General features: G+C 63.9%; 2 protein-coding genes across 5 annotated transcripts; both read left to right on the top strand.

The window, feature by feature from the left end:
* The first annotated feature begins 1,730 nt into the window (after nt 1–1,730).
* SLC45A1 (solute carrier family 45 member 1) lies at nt 1,731–15,687 on the top strand. Of its 4 annotated transcripts, none has more exons than XM_079777247.1 (9): nt 1,731–1,926; nt 4,134–4,554; nt 5,527–5,619; nt 6,228–6,452; nt 6,770–7,527; nt 9,428–9,581; nt 10,719–10,895; nt 11,443–11,648; nt 14,255–15,687. In XM_079777247.1, exons 2-9 carry the CDS (start codon nt 4,158–4,160, stop codon nt 14,519–14,521), a joined length of 2,277 nt encoding a protein of 758 aa, XP_079633373.1. In that variant the 5' UTR covers nt 1,731–1,926; nt 4,134–4,157; the 3' UTR covers nt 14,522–15,687. The 4 variants fall into 4 exon arrangements, with proteins under 4 accessions (XP_079633373.1, XP_079633372.1, XP_079633371.1 ...); XM_079777246.1 differs by lacking the exon at nt 1,731–1,926 and adding an exon at nt 2,011–2,179 and having other exon boundaries at nt 11,396–11,648; nt 14,255–14,515; XM_079777245.1 differs by lacking the exon at nt 1,731–1,926 and adding an exon at nt 2,012–2,179.
* On the top strand, nt 12,020–14,246 carry LOC307102720 (uncharacterized protein; the record flags this gene model as incomplete). The annotated part of the gene is made up of 2 exons (XM_079776410.1): nt 12,020–12,052; nt 12,637–14,246. The coding sequence occupies 2 exons, from the start codon at nt 12,020–12,022 to the stop codon at nt 13,852–13,854; spliced, it is 1,251 nt and encodes a 416-aa protein (XP_079632536.1). The 3' UTR covers nt 13,855–14,246.
* Nucleotides 15,688–16,211: the final 524 nt, after the last annotated feature.

The following is a 16,211-nucleotide window of genomic DNA, read 5'->3' as shown; positions in this document are numbered from 1 at the left end:
CTCCCCCTCCCCTCCCCCGGTCCCTCCCCCCCCCCAACCTGCTCTCCTCTCAATGAGCCGGCCTCCTTCACCCAGGTGCTCAAGCTCCACACTTCCCAAACCCCCTCCCTCCTTCCCAACCCCCCTCCCTCCTTCCCACCTCCCCCCACCGTCAGCCTATCGCCAGGTGCTGTTGGTTTGGCCTCCTGAATGCCTAACCAGCTCACCACCTGTGTCCCCCCACCCTCCCCCACCCTCTCCCACCTGGGCCATCCCGTAAGCTCCTGCTTGGTCACCCACCTGGTCCTCCTGCCCCTCCAGTCCAGTTCCCACCCTCAGCTACACGGTCTTTGCAAAATATGGGTTTAACTAAAGTCACCTGCTCTCCCGCAGAGAACATTTCTAAGCTTCATCGTGTTCTTACAAAATGACAGCAGCTCCCGAGGCCTGTAGGCCGGGCCCAGGCTGCCCCCAGCCCCCATCACTCACCGGGCCCCTGCGCCCCGGCTTCCTTTGGCTCTGCTCACCAGGCCCCGCCTGCTGCTAGCGCTCTGCGCACGCTCAGCCTCTGCCCGACCGCCCCGACTGCTCGGCCTCGGCCTCCTCTCAATTCTCTTGTCCTCAAGCAACGCCGGACCCTCCCGACACGGCACTTGCCCACGATAAACGTCACAGCGCCGCCTGCCTCCCTCCGAGCACTTTCTGGGGCGTCATTCACTGCAGGGTGTCCTCCCCTCAGCCCTCCTCGCCTCCCCTCCACCCCAGGGCCTTTGCACCTGCTCGTCCCTCTGCCTGGCACGACCGTCCCCAGGTGTCCGCATGGCTAGCCCCTTCCCTCCTCCAAGTCTTTCTTCAAATGCACCTTCAGGTGGGGACTCACCAACAGCCCTGTTTTACAGGAACCGCCCCGCACCGCCTCCAGCCCCGCCGCTGAGCACCTTCTCCGGGGCGTCTGCCTTCTGGCGTATCACGTACTGATGGAATTTGTCTTTTTATTTATTACTATTATTTTGTTAACCCTCATCCAAGGATATTTTTCCCATTGATTTTTTTTTCTTAAAGAGAGAGTGGAGAGGAGGGAGGGAGAGAGAGAGAGAGAGACAGCAACTGGTTGCTTCCCATGGGCACCCAGACCCAGACGGAGATCGAACCTGCAGCCAGGCGTGTGCCCTCGGTCAGGAGGCTCCAACCACTGAGCCACACTGGATTTTTACTGCGTCTCTTCCTCTCCAGGGTGCCAGGCCCGGGGGCAGGAACTTTGGTCTGCTTACTCGTCGCCCACACCCCAGTCCCTCGAATAGACTCTCCCAGAGCGGCCCTGGCGCCCAGTGACGTGAGTGAGTGACCGTGGGGTAATGTTCTAGGCAGGCCACCTGTCCCTCCTAACGGGGGGTGCCCGGGGCACCCCGTGCTGGGAGGGGTCCACGGAACCAGTGCATTTCGTTTAAAACCAGAAGGAGAAAATGAGACCTTAGGCCACGGAAAACGTTTAACATAGAATCGATATATTCATCTATAAACCAACAGCCATAAAATACATTTTTACTGTTTTTAATGGAGAAGGGCTTGCCATGGTAGGAGCGCCTCCCGCCTCCACAGCCGGCCTGTTTCCGGGCCTTTGGGGTGGGGGGGGCGGGCAGGGAGGAGGGGGCCCGGATGCGCGCCCGGAACCGGCGGGGGCCCAGCTCGGGGCCCAGCTCGGGGCCCAGCGCCTCGGCGGGCGGCGCCGCTTTAAGGATGCTCTGCGGGTACCGGCCGCGGGCGGCGGCGAGGATGCAGCCGTGACGTCACGGCCCCGCCCCCGGGTGATGCTGCAGCGGCTGCCGGTGGGCCTGGGGCTGCCGGCCGGGACCGGGACCGGGACCAGGACCAGGACCGGGGCCGAGCTGCCGGCGGGCAGGCCAGAGCCCGGCCTCCAGGAGGGATGCCTCCCGGCGGGAGCCGCAGGTACCACCCTTTCCTCCCGCGCCCTCCGCGCGGCTTCCGGCGGCGGCGCTGTGCGGGGAGGGAGGCGGCTTAGGCCGGGGCGATCCGAGCGCCCAGACGGGGACGAGGTTGGCTCGGCGACCTTTGTTCGTGGGTCTGATTCCTGGAGCTGTAAATGGAGACCCGACTGGGCGCCTCCGGCCCCCGAGGGGAGCAGCTTCCCGCGAGGAAGGAGCGCGCGGGCGGGAGGCCTGTTCCTGAGTCACCTGGGCAGGTGCACTCCCCGCCCCCTCCCGCCCCCCCCCCCCCCCCCAGGCGGAGCCCCCGCGCCAGGGCCTGGGTTTCACCTCTCAGCACCTGGGGTCAGGTTATCTATCACCAGCCCCAGGGGCTGCCTTTTGCCCAGAGGAACAAGCCGAGGCTGAAGCAGGAGGCGATGGCAGCCGAGCTCCCGAGTCACTCTGTCCTGGACACTAAGTAACTCCCCGATGCTCCCTGGGCGCCCAGGGTTTGTTCTCAGCCTCGCAGGGAAGGAGGCAGGTGCCGATGGAACCAGGGCTCCTGGGGTCAATTGCCCACACGCAGGGGCCACAATTCAGTGATCAGATTGTTAACTTCCTGCCCTCAAGTCCAGGAAGGATTAACCTTGAGAGTTGGTGGGAGGAAGCGTGTGGGAGGGATTCGGGGCTGGGTGACCTCGTGGCAGGAAGACTGGTTCCCTGTAGAAGAGAAAGACATGAGGAAAGGAGTTTGGCTCACAGGAGGTCGCTTTAAGCACTCACATTGCCTGGCACTGTGTATCTTTATTAATCACTAGAGGCCCCGTGCACAAATTCATGCACCAGCGGGGTCCCTCGGCCTGGCCTGTGGGATCAGGCCAAAAACAGCTCCCCTGAGGGGTCCCAGATTGCGAGAAGGTGCAGGCCAGGCCGAGGGACCCCACCAGTGCACAATTGGGGCTGGGGAGGGACATGGGAGGTTGGCCAGCTGGGGAGGGACCATGGGAAGGCTCCAGGGTGTGTCCAGCCTGTCTCACTCAGTCCCGATTGGCCGGACCCCAGCAGCAAGCTAACCTACCAGTTGGAGCGTCTGCCCCCTGGTGGTCAGTGCATGTCATAGCGAGCGGTTGAGCGGCCTTAGCATATCATTAGCATATTACGCTTTGATTGGTTGAATGGCCGACTGGTCGACCAGACACTTGGCATATTAGGCTTTTATTATATAGGATGTACAAGGGCCTGAGCTAGACCAGGGCAACTTAAACAACCGGCTGAGCTTCAACAAATTCTAAATCCTGATGTGATCGTCACATATGAATTACATTCGTCATGAAGGACGGCTGGTGCACATAGTCCTTAGGGACACCTGTTCCTGTGGTAGAGAAGGGCTTGGGATTGTCTGAGGTCACAAGATAAGCCACTCATGGAGGTGAGAGCCGACGAGCCCATCCCTGTCCTCTGGGGATGACACCCATCCTTAGCAGGTCTTCAGGGCCTTGGTGATCAGCTAACCCTGCTGTGGCCTCCTCTCTCACCGCAACACCATCGGGCCCAAATATGGCGCCTGAGTGGTTCCTGTTTAGAAGGCCTTTCCGCCCCTCTCCCCGCTAGCTCGTGGGCAAGACGCTGTCTCTTCTATCTCTGCGCAGCCAGTGTCCGCGTACTCCGTGCTCGGCTGAATGGGAGCAGGGGTGGGTAGGTGGGTGGGAAGATGGCCAGAAGGACGAGTGGGTAGATGAATGAATGGACAGACGGACGGGCGGGCGGATGTTTAGAAGGGTAGATGAGTAGATTAGAGCAGCGGTCACCAACCTTTCAGACCTCATGGGCCACCAGGGGTCCACGGACCACCGGTTGGCGACCGCTGGACTAGAGGATGGGTAGGCGCATATGAGGATGGAAGGGTGGGTGAAAGGTTGCTTGGGTGAGTGAGGGGATGGGAGGGTGGGCAGGGGGGTGGGTGGCTGATGGGAAGGAGGAGGGATGGTGAATATATGTTTATCTGTATGTTTGTCTGGAAGGGGTGGGTAGATGGGTAGGTTAGAGGAAGAGTGGGTAGATATGCGGACGGATGGACTCAAGGGTTCCCCGTTGTGAACTCCACTTTCCCCGAATGAAAAGGGCAAGTGGGTGCCAGTCGGGGTAGCGGAGGGGAGCCCCCAGGAACGCTGACCCTTGGAGTGGAGGCCGGGTGAGTAACTGCTGGCCCCGGATGGGCTTTCCCCACAGGAACCGCCAGCGGCCCCCCTCACGATGATCCCCCCCGCCAGCAGCCCCCCTCCGGGAGAGGCCCTCTTCCCCCCCGTGGCCCCTCAGGACGTCTGGAGGTCCCCGATCTCGGGCTACGCGGGGTCTGCGACCCGGCACATCAGCCACCGGGCCAACAACTTCAAACGGCACCCCAGGAGGAGGAAGTGCATTCGCCCCTCCCCGCCCCCTCCCCCCAACACCCCGTGTCCCATCGAGCTGGTGGACTTCGGGGACCTGCACCCCCAGAGGTCCTTCCGGGAGCTGCTCTTCAACGGCTGCATTCTCTTTGGCATCGAGTTCAGCTACGCCATGGAGACGGCCTATGTGACCCCCGTGCTCCTGCAGATGGGCCTCCCGGACCAGCTCTACAGCCTGGTGTGGTTCATCAGCCCCATCCTCGGTGAGCCGCAGCCCGACGGGGCGCCCAGCCTCCCGGAGCCCCCGGAGCCTCCGTGCAGGCAGCTCGTGGGCCCCTAGGGGACAAGCGGGGAGCAGAGCTAAGTCCGCTCATCAGTCCGGGGCCGTAGGAAGCACAGGCGTGGCCGGCCATCCCGTATTTTAGGGAACTTTGTCTGAACCAGCTTATAACCCGGCTGGCGCGGCTCAGTGGTTGAGCGTTGACCTAGGAATCAAGAGGTCCCGGTTCGATACCGTCAGGTACATGCCCGGGTTGTGGGCTCAATCCCCAGTGGGGCGTGCAGGAGGCAGCCGGTCAATGGTTCTCTCTCATCATTGATGTTTCTCTCTCTCCCTCTCACTCTCCCTTCCTCTGTGAAATAAAAAATATATATAATTTATTTATTTTTTAAAATATTTTTTTATTGATTTCAGAGAGGAAGGGAAGGAGAGACAGAGATAGAACCATTGATCGGCTGCCTCCTGCACGTCCCCTACTGGGTGTGGAGCCCACAACCCAGGCACGTGCCCTGACCCTTCACTCCGTAAGCTGATGTTCTATCCACTGAGCCAAACCGGCTACGGCACAAAAATATATATTTCTAAATAACAAAATAAAACAAATAAACCAGCTTCTAGAACAGGGTTTGGCAGCTCCCACGGACCAGTGCCATCTGTTGCTGCGCTAACACCGGAGAGTCCAAGCCATCCAGCGTGACGGGGCTGGGGCTGGGAGGTCCTGGCTGCTTCGTGACTTACAAGGGCCTTACGGGGAAACCAGGGCAGCGGAGGGTCCCCCAGGGTCCGGGTCCGTTTGCCTTCCGTTCTCTGGCGCAGGGACTTGTCGCTGCCTCTCCACGTCTGAGACGCTGGGGACGCTCGAGCGCGGGCGTGTCGGGGACGTGCAGAGCTGTGTCCGTGGGGGTCCCCTGTGCCGCGGGGACCCCAGCAGTGACCACCGCCCGTTCTGTTTCAGGATTCCTACTGCAGCCACTCTTGGGTGCTTGGAGTGACCGATGTACCTCAAGGTTTGGACGGAGACGCCCTTTCATTCTTGTCCTGGCCATAGGTCTGTTGTTTGGGGATTGAAATTTAAAAAAAGAGAAAAGAAAAGAGGCCCCACTGCTTCCTCTTAGAAAACCTGAGTGTTGACGAAGCGCTTAGTCAGATCATCCCAGGGCTGGTGGCCGGGCCGCCGAACCTGGCTGTGGCCTGGGACCAGCTTGCTTTGTTATGTACCGTATTTTCCGGCGTATAAGACGACTGGGCGTAGAAGATTTTCCTGGGTTAAAAAGTCGTCTTATACGCCAGAAAATACAGTAAATATCTATGCAGCTTTGAGCACAAGTCACTTCACCTCTAAGATGGAAATACCGTATTTTCTGGCGTATAAGAGGACTTTTTAACCCAGGAAAATCTCATACACCCAGTCGTCTTATACGCCGGAAAATACGGTATTTGTTTTCCTGAGTTAAGTTCGCGTCATTCCTGCTCTACTTGACCATAGAAAACCCCGACCCAAGTAAAAAAGGAAGAGAATCGGTGCGTCTGCAGGCGGCACGTCCAGGGGCTCCGCCTGGAGTTTGATTAGGAAGGAGTTCTTGGGCCTGACGGTCCGGATGTCCATCACGGTGCCGGTCCGCGTTCCCCGCGCTGACTCCGTCTCTCCGTGCTCAGGGGCGCTGCTGGGCCTCTCGCTCCTGCTCAACGGCAGGGACCTGGGCGCGGCGCTGGCGGACTCGCCGGGGGACCACCGCTGGGGCATCCTGCTCACCGTGTGCGGGGTGGTGCTCATGGACTTCAGCGCCGACTCGGCCGACAACCCCAGCCACGCCTACATGATGGACGTGTGCGGCCCCGCCGACCAGGACCGCGGCCTGAACATCCACGCGCTCCTGGCAGGTCAGTCCCGCCTGCAGCCCGTGGCCGGGCGGCTCCTGCGCACGCCCTGGTCACACCAGCCGCCGCCGTTCACGGATGAGCGCGGACGCGGTTGGAAATGCGTGTCTCCGACGCGAGGTAGCAATAACGACAGGCTGATGGGACGGACGCTGTCCTGTGCGGTTGATTCTTGTGATGTTAGAGTTACGTTCTACCTGGTCCCCGGGAGCCCCATTCTCATGCTCCCTATGTGGGGTGCCGCTGGGAGGAGGATCCACCGGGTCCTGGGAGGGATGTAGCACCTGGAGTGAGAGCCGAGCTCCCCCCCCCCCCCCCAGGTCTGGGCGGCGGCTTCGGGTACGTGGTCGGGGGCATCCACTGGGACCGGACCGGCTTCGGGCGAGCCCTGGGCGGGCAGCTGCGGGTCATCTTCCTCTTCACGGCCGTCATCCTGAGCGTCACCACCGCCCTCACGCTGCTCAGCATCCCCGAGCGGCCCCTGCGGCCCCGGGGCGAGAAGAGGCCCCCCATGAAGAGCCCCAGCCTCCCGCTCCCGCCCTCCCCGCCCGTCCTGGGCCAGGAGGGCGCTGGCGACGCCGTCCCCGGTCACCCGGACGGCGGCCCGTATGCCGGCTTCTCCAGCCCCATCTCCCCGCTCAGCCCCCTCACGCCCAAGTACGGCAGCTTCCTCAGCAGGGACAGCTCCCCGACGGGGCTCAGCGCCTTCGCCTCGTCCTTTGCCACCTCCCACATCGACAGCGTCCTCATTGACTGCTTCACCGGCGGCCACGACAGCTGCCTGGCCACCCCGGGCAGCGCCCCGCGGCCAGCCCTCAGCGTCAGTTTCCCCCGGGCCCCCGACGCCTTCTACCGCCAGGACCGCGGCCTCGGCCAGGACGGCGGCCCCGGGGAGCGGCGGGAGGCGGCCCTGACGGCCGGCTGTGACGCGGGCGTCCTGAGGGTGGGCTCCCTGGACGCCTCCAAGCCGCGATCGGCCGGGATCCTGAAGAGACCCCAGACCTTGGCCCTCCCGGACGCGGCCGGAGGCGGCGGTCCCGAGCCCAGCAAGAGAAGGAACGTGACCTTCAGTCAACAGGTAAGAGCGGGGGGGGGGGGGGGGGGGGGCGGGGGCAGGGGCAGGGAGATGGAGAGGAGGGACTGTTGATCTGGAGAGAACTCCCCGTGCCCGTGTCTGACCTCCGCCGACCGTCCAGAGGCCGTCAAACTTCTGGATGCGAAAGGGCAGCGAGTGGCAGAGTCTGTGCGGGCAGAGAACCTTCCGGAAGGCTGTTTGCATCGTATGTGGCATCGGAGGGCTTGGCTGAGAGGCTGCACGCTGGTTTGTGGGGTCCGAGCGCGAAGAGGCCACTTGGAGCGAACGGGGCTGTTCCCTCCTCCGAAGTCCCCCCAGCAGGCCGGGGGCCCTGCCCTCGGGCCGCCCCGGGGAGAACGTCCATGAGGCGGGGAGCCGGGTCCTCAGTTAGGCCTCCCCTCTCAGGCCTGGGAGACCCCGGTTTCACAGGAGGTTAACTGGAGACACGTGCAGGTGGCTTTTCATTTTCTCTTCATGGTGACTTTTTTCCCCCTAATTGTTGATTGATTTTGAGAGAGAGAGGAAGGGAGAGGGAGAGAAAGAGAGACATCCATGTGAGAGGGAAACATCGATCGGCTGCCTCCTGCACGCCCTCTACCGGGATCGAGCCAGAAACTCGGGCACGTGCCCTGACGGTCAACCCTTCGGGCATGGACGACACCCCTGCCCGGCGGCCAGGGCTGGGTGAGAGCCCCCGCGGACTGCTCCCGCTGTGTCTCTATCTCTGTGCCTGTGGCCAGCAGGGCCCAGGCCGCTCTCATCACCTCGCAGCGCCACTGTCTTCTCACTCCTGGGAGGGCATTGCCGGGCCTGCCCGCGCCCCGGAGTCGGATCTGGGAAGGGTCGGAAGAACCAAAAGTGGCTGGAGGGTCAGGCGGCCCGTGGGTGCTGTCACAGGCGAGACACCCTGCCCTGGGGGGCCGGGGCATCGCTCCCCTCGTCCCCGCGGCCACCGCAGCCACTCAGGCCTCTGCTCCACGCCGGGTCCTCCTGTCCCCCGTCCCGTCCCCAAAACTCAAACTGGCTTCCAGACACGGGTGCTCAGTTGAGAATCTACACTAAACTCCCTGTATGGTTGAGTCTCCTTTCAATCCTTTTTAAAATGCTCGTTCTCGATGTGGTGGGATTTATGGATCAGTTCTTTGAAGAAAGGAGAACTCCTGAGCTAAACACAAACCCTCGGCCCAGGTGGGCGCAGGTGTGGCGTGGAGCCGCCTTCCTGCCTCTGGGCAGGGCTGACCTTGAACCAGCGCCACGGCTACTTCCTTCCTCTCTGTCCCTCCCGGATCCCGGGTGCTGACCCAGCACAGGACCCCCCCCCCCCCCCCGCCCCCCGCCCGGAAGCCAGAGCGGCGGCTCCTCTTTGCTCGGGGCCTGTTGCTCAGCTCACCGGGCCGGTGTGGTGTCTGCGCCGCAGCCAGGCAGCCACGGGCGCCGAGGCCTCCTCCGTAGGCTCGCCCCCTCGGGCGTGTCCGTTTGTTGCCAGTGGGGTGTCTGGGGACACACAGCCCTTGCCAGGGGCCCAGGCCCCCGAACCTCCGTGCAGAGAGGAGCCCCGGGCAGAGGGGGGGTGAGCAGATGCCCCGTTGTGGGGGATCCGTCCTCCACGCCCTCCAGTCAGCGGGGCCTCCACACGCGGCGCTGGAACTGCCGGGTGTTTATTTCGAGTGTTTCCCCCTCGGGAGGCACTAACGAGCTCCCTGCGGGAGACGCAGCCTCCTGGGCCAGCTGCAGGCCCCCCGAAACGCAGTTCCCTTCCCTGCGGCTCCGCGTCTCGGCAGAGACGACCTGACACCCCCTCCCGTCCACCCATCGGGGAGACGCCCCTCAGCCCACGCCGTGTCAGCCCCGCGGGCCGGCTGGCGTCGGGCTCTGATGAGGGCCTTTGGGGCTCCCTTCGCAGGTGGCCAACATCTTGCTGAACGGCGTGAAGTACGAGAGCGAGCTGACGGGCCCCAGCGAGCCGGCGGGGCCGCCCCTGTCCGTGAGGCACCTCTGCGCCACCATCTGCCACATGCCCCGGGCGCTGCGCAGCCTGTGCGTCAACCACTTCCTGGGTGAGCGCGGCCCGGCCCTCCCCCCCCGACCCCGATCACTGCCCCGCACAGACACACGGACATCCACACACAGACACATGGACATCCACACAGACACACGGACATCCACACAGACACACGGACATCCACACAGACACACGGACATCCACACACAAACATCCACACACAGACACACGGACATCCACACACAGACACACAGACACATGGACACACGGACACACAGACATCCACACGGACATCCACACGTGCCCACACACGTCCAGCTCTGGCCTCGCGTTCCCAGGCCTGGCATTCGAATCCCTCCGGCCGAGCCCGACGTGCATTTCCTCCCGGTGACCGCGGCGGGGCGACTGGAGCTCCGGGGAGGAGTCGGGGCCGCGCTGGGGTGTGAATCAGAATGGCCAGGAGGCCAGAGTGAAATGCCGGCACGCCTGAGCCAGCGGCCCGGGAGTCTCTGTTGGAGTCTGCCAGTACGCAGTCACAGGCTTTACCCGATGTAGACACACGGTGTCTGACGCGGGATTGACCGCGGCCACCGCGGAGCGGGGCGGGTCTGAAGGCGCAGCCCTGGGCGCGGGCTAAAGCCGTGCGGTGCGTGCACACTGGGGTGCTCTCTGCCGCTAACACGGCTCCTCCAAACCCTTCAAGGCTCAGGAAGTCACGCCTGGTCGTTATCGGGGTTCAAGAGGGCCAGCATGTGCCACCCCCTCCTGCACCACAGAAAGGTCACGGGGAGTTCAGAGGGAGGGGTCACCCAGGTCAACGGGCACCAGAGCAGATGGGTCTGCAGCGACGTCCGCGTGGCCTCACGTGTCCTCTCGGTCAAAGGCCACCTGCCCGACCCGGGCTGGAGGGAGGAGGGGCGGCCTTCCTCTGGAGCGCCGTTCGGGGGAAGAACAGGTGCAGACCTTCCTGCAGCACGGCCCAGGGCGCACGAATATGGATTTCCTAAAAAAAACGACGCTGGGACCCCTACACGGCTGCATCGGAGGGGCCGGGATCTCCGTGTGAGGGGGGAGGTGGTGCCTCTTTAAGTCTGGAACCCGCGTGTTACCTTGGCAATCGGCAAACCCGGCTGTTGGCGACGGGCCTGGCCCATGTCTGTGCCATGGGTCACGGTCACCCCCCCCCCCCCAGGCTGGCTCTCGTTCGAGGGGATGCTGCTCTTCTACACGGACTTCATGGGCGAGGTGGTGTTTCAGGGGGACCCCAGGGCCCCGCGCACGTCTGAGGCGTATCAGAGGTACAACAGCGGCGTCACCATGGGCTGCTGGGGGATGTGCATCTACGCCTTCAGCGCCGCCTTCTACTCAGGTACCGGCCGCGGGCGAGACGACGGTGGCCCTTCGCGGGGGTCCGGTGGCCTTGGGTCCGGTGGCCTTGGGTCCGATGGCCTTGGGTCCGATGGCCTTGGGTCCGGTGGCCTTGGGTCCGATGGCCTTGGGGGGTCCGATGGCCTTGGGGGGTCCGGTGGTCTTGGGTCCGGTGGCCTTGGGTCCGGTGGCCTTGGGTCCGATGGCCTTGGGTCCGGTGGCCTTGGGGGGTCCGGTGGCCTTGGGTCCGGTGGCCTTGGGGGGTCCGGTGGCCTTGGGTCCGATGGCCTTGGGGCGGGCGTGGGAGGACACGGATTGAAGGCAGGTGTGTGTCTTTACGACGACGGGCAGGCGATCCAGCGCCGTCTCCTTTCATTCAATGACCTGCCGGGGCCAGCTCAGGACCGGCCATCCGTCTGGCCCCACGAAGCTGTCGGGGTCCCTCGGCCGCCCGGTCCGGGGCAGGCTGCCTGCCACGCGCTCACGCCCCTGCCGCCTCAGGGTCGGCGGAGGCCGGGACGCGAGCCCTCCCCCGCTGTCGCCCGCAGCGATCCTGGAGAAGCTGGAGGAGCGCCTCAGCGTCCGCACGCTCTACTTCGGGGCCTACCTGGCCTTCGGCCTGGGCACCGGGCTGGCCACGCTGTCCCGGAACCTCTACGTGGTTCTGTCCCTGTGCGTCACCTACGGGATCCTGTTCTCCACGCTGTGCACGCTGCCCTACTCGCTGCTGTGTGACTACTACCACAGCCAGGAGGTAGGCGCCGCCTCATCCGGCCTCTGCGCCTGCCCCCGGCACCCCCCGGCGGCGCGGAGAGCCCCCCCCCCCCCCGGGAACGGCCCCCATGCAGTCTGAGGGGTGCACAGGGAATACAGGGTCCCCTTCAAACATCAGGCGGGGACAGCGGGGGGGGTGGCAGGTGGGAGCCGGGAGGCTGGAAGGGGAGGCCCACCCAGTGTCCCCGCCAGGCTTCGGGGTCACCTGTGAGCACAGGGCCAGTGAGGGGTGAGGCACTCACCTTTGGGCACAAAAACCCAGCCGCCAAGATCAACGCTATGTCCACGCAGCGTTTCTAAAAACAAGAATCAGTGCCCCAAACCCACACTGAACAAAACATCAGAACTTTAATGGCCAACGACAGGACCCCGTGCCGGCCGGGGGTGGGGGGACACGCTCCCTCCGTGGGGGAGTCTGGGTGTCCCTGGAACCGCGTCGCCGAGAAGGCGTCCGCCCGCAGTTCACCGGCTTCGCTCCCAGGCGCTCACTGCACAGCCGGCAAAGCGGGGCTTACAGTTGTTCGTATGGAGAATATCCCGACAATTAATCACCACAACCTCCCCCCGCCCCCGGATTCACCAATCCTGCCACCAGCACCACAATCCAGAGAAACCCCAACCACTGGCCACCCCCGCCCATCCCCCCGGAACCAGCACCCTGCTTCCCGTCTGCGGACCCACCGGCTCCGGACGCGCGGGCAAAGGGCGCCACACGTGGGCGCGGCGGCTCCCGCCCTCAGGCGGCCGAGCAGTGCTCCCGGCTAGGTTTGGGCAGAAACGTTGGGATTTGGAAGTCGCGCATAAAGGTCACCTTGAGGATGGAGCGTCTCGCACCCCTGTAGTTGGGGGCCTCTGTCACCCACCCACCCCAGGTCCAGGCCCGGAGGCACCCCGATTTGTTTTAAGGGTTTGGGGTCTCGATGAATTCAGCGGGCGGCGCTGAGCACAGCCTGTCCGTGCGGGTCTAGTCCACCCGGGCCGGACCTCTCGGTACTGGTGGCCGGGCAGCCTCTCCCCCGCCTCCCGGCTGTCCCTCTGCCGGCAGCAGACGCGGGCGCGTGGGCCGCTGTCCTGACCCGGCGGCCGGAGGCTGTGACCGCAGGACGGAGCTGTGTGCACCGCACCTCCCGCCCGCACGCAGGGCCCGGGGCAGCAGCACCCAAGGGACCCTGCTCCCGGTCCTGTCCCACCTCCGGCCCGTCACTTCCCTGCAGCCGAGACCCTGCGCCGGGCTGAGGGGATGTGCGGGTCTCGGTGAAGGGCTGCCTGCCCCCCAGGAGGGGCACCCCGGGCCACAGGCGCCCCCGCCGGCTTTGGTCAGAGTTCCCGCAGGGCCTTCTGGCCACGCACAGTCTCCCTCGGGCTGCGGGCTGGGGCTCACTTGCCGCCTCCCCACCAGCGGCCCCCGCGGCCCTGAAGCTGTGTATGGTCACACGCCTGCCCATTCCCCAAGCCCCTTGCCGGTGCCCACGAGGACGCCGCCTTCCCCAGGGAGGGCGTGGCAACCCCCCCGCCCCCCCCCCCCCCGAGGTGGCCACCTCTGTCCGGACGCAGAGCCAGGCCGAGCCGGCGCCCAGGCAGGGCACACGCAGCGGCGTGTGGGGCGGCATCCGCCTGCTGCATCGGTGGCTCTGGGTGGGGGTGGCCTGTGCTGGGACCCACACCGCCTCCTGCCATGTCACGTCACGTCACCCTGCAGCCCCGCTCACAGACACGGTCCTCCACCGTGTCCTCCTCCGTGCCCACCACCGTGCCCACCACCATGCCCACCACATGCCCGCCTCCATACCACCACCGTGCCCACCACATGCCCACCACCGTGCCCACCACATGCCCGCCTCCATACCAACACCGTGCTCCCACCGTGCCCATTACTATGCCCACCACCGTGCCCACCACTGTGCCCATTACTATGCCCACCACTGTGCCCACCACCATGCCCATCACCGTGCCCATTACTATGCCCACCACCGTGCCCACCACTGTGCCCATCACTGTGCTCACCTCCATACCACCACCGTGCCCACCACCATGCCCATCACCGTGCCCATTACTATGCCCACCACCGTGCCCACCACCATGCCCATCACCGTGCCCATTACTATGCCCACCACCGTGCCCACCACCATGCTCATCACCGTGCCCACCACATGCCCGCGTGGTGCGGTGGGTGGGGAGGGAGGTGATGTGACTGGGCTGGAGGCACGAGGGCCTCGGAAACCCGCCCGAAGGGCTGCCATGGGCTGTGACCGGGCGTGCGGCAGGCATGGCCGCGGACAGAAGTTTGTCCGGATGCGGCGCCCAGCGGGCGGGCAGGCGGCCTCCTCTGGTGAGAGGGCGGAGAAAGGACCGGAGTCCGGCGGGGAAAGTGCCCCCTCCCCGTGCGGAGGCGGCCCTCCCGCCCCATTAGTCACGGATTCTTTTCGTTGCCGTCATCTCTGAACACAAATATTATTAAACTCTTGGCTGAACTCCCTGTGCACGTTGGCGCTGGAAAATGTGAGCCCGCTGTGCGTGGGCGCGGGGCTGCCGGGCCTGCAGGGCCGTGGGTCCCCGGCCCCCCCACTGACGCCCTCCCCCGGTCAGTTTGCAGGGTCCGGCGCCGACGGCACACGGCGTGGCATGGGCGTGGACATCTCGCTGCTCAGCTGCCAGTACTTCCTGGCCCAGATCCTGGTCTCGCTGGTGCTGGGGCCCCTGACCTCGGCGGTGGGCAGCGCCAAGGGGGTGATGTACTTCTCCAGCCTGGTGTCCTTCCTGGGCTGCCTCTACTCCTCGCTGTGTGTGGTCTACGAGCTCCCGCCCAGCGCGGCCACCACGGAGGAGCACCAGCCCCTCCTGCTGAACGTGTGACGCCCGAGCCCAGCTGTGCCCACGTGTCTGGAGCCAGTGGGAACCAGAGGGCCGTGGCGCTGATGGACAGGCCTCCTGTTGGAATGTAAATATGTGATAAAACAATAAACGGCAGCAGCAAAGCCTGTGGTGTCTCGTGTGGCTCTCCCAGGAGAGGGAGGTCACCTGGAGATGGGGCCACTTTCCGCGCACATTTGGGGACCAGGTGTGAGAACTTGTTTTTATTGTGGAGAGTATTACAGTTGTCCCCCGTTTTCCCACCTTTGCCTCCTCTGCCCCGCCCCGCCCCGCCCCAGGCCTTCCCTCACTGTCTGTGCCCAGGGGTCATGCATATCCGTACATAAGTTCTTTGGTCCACTCCCCCCTCCCCCTCCCCTCTGAGATCTGTCAGTCTGCTCCATGCATCCATGCCTCTGGACCAATTTTGTTCATCAGTTTATGTTGTTCATTAGATTCCACATGTGAGTGAGATCATGTGATATTTGTCTTGCTCTGACTGGCTTATTTCACGCAGCATAATAATCTCCAGTTCCATCCATGCTGTTGCAAAGGGTAAGAGCTCCTTTTTCTTTTTTCTATAGCTGCATAGCATTCCATTGCCACAGCTTTTTTATCCTCTCATCTATTGATGGGCACTTGGGGCTGTTTCCAGATTTTAGCTATCCTACCTAATAATAGACAAATATGCAAATTGACCGCACCTTCACTACACCCAAGCCACGCCCACCAGCCAAGCCACATCCACCAACCAATCAGGACGAGTATGCAAATTACCCCAACAAAGATGGAAGCTAATTTGCATATCAAGACAGCATAGAAAGAAGCCAAGAGATGCTGAAGGGAGCAAAGCTGCGGAGAAGCAAGCAAGCCGGGGGGAGGAGAAGGGAGGAGCAGAGGCGGGGCCGGGGGAGAAGGAAGGAGAGCGGGGCGGGCTGGCGGAGAAGGCGGGCCGGGGGACAAGGGAGGAGCGGAGGCGGGGCCAGGGGAGAAAGAAGGAGAGCGGGGCGGGCTGGCGGAGAAGGCGGGCCGGGGGACAAGGGAGGAGCGGAGGCGGGGCGGGGTAGAGTGCAGCAGGAAACCCTATTGCAGGATTTTTCCTGCAACGGGAACGCTAGTCTATCTATACAAAACCCTAAGCGACTGAACGACCAGTTGACTGGTCGCTATGACACGCACTGACCACCAGGGGGCAGACGCTCAACGCAGGAGCTGCCCCCTGGTGGTCAATGCACTCCCACAGGGGGAGTGTCGCTCAGCTGACTGACCCATCCCGGCCCACCAGCCTGGCGGCAGCCACTTACTCCCTCAGTAGTCCTGCAGGTCCAATCTCCGGAGAATGACCCAGGGACCAACTGACCGGCACCACCAGCACTTTCCCAACAGCGCCGCCCGCCTCCGGGATGTTGGCCTCGGGCACCAGGCTGCTTCCCCTCCCTAGATGCTCCGCAAGGAAGAAACGATATACAAGTGGCTGCCAGGTGGCTCCCGAGAACCAGCACAAACGTCAGCGGGATGAATCCAGATCTGGATCCCGGGGCAGCAAGGGCGTCTCACTGCCCACCGGGAGGGCTGATCAAGTCCCGGCCCTCCACTCCCCCTTAGGATGGGCACCAGACGCAGGGCTCACGGCTCGTGAGCACCGCTGTGGCATCACGAGCTTATCCCAATCTGGACTGGGCGCGAGCCCGCG

Source organism: Cnephaeus nilssonii, assembly GCF_951640355.1.
Source record: "Cnephaeus nilssonii genome assembly, chromosome: 7".
NCBI lineage: Eukaryota > Metazoa > Chordata > Mammalia > Chiroptera > Vespertilionidae > Cnephaeus > Cnephaeus nilssonii.
This window is presented reverse-complemented; position numbering and strand designations above follow the sequence as displayed.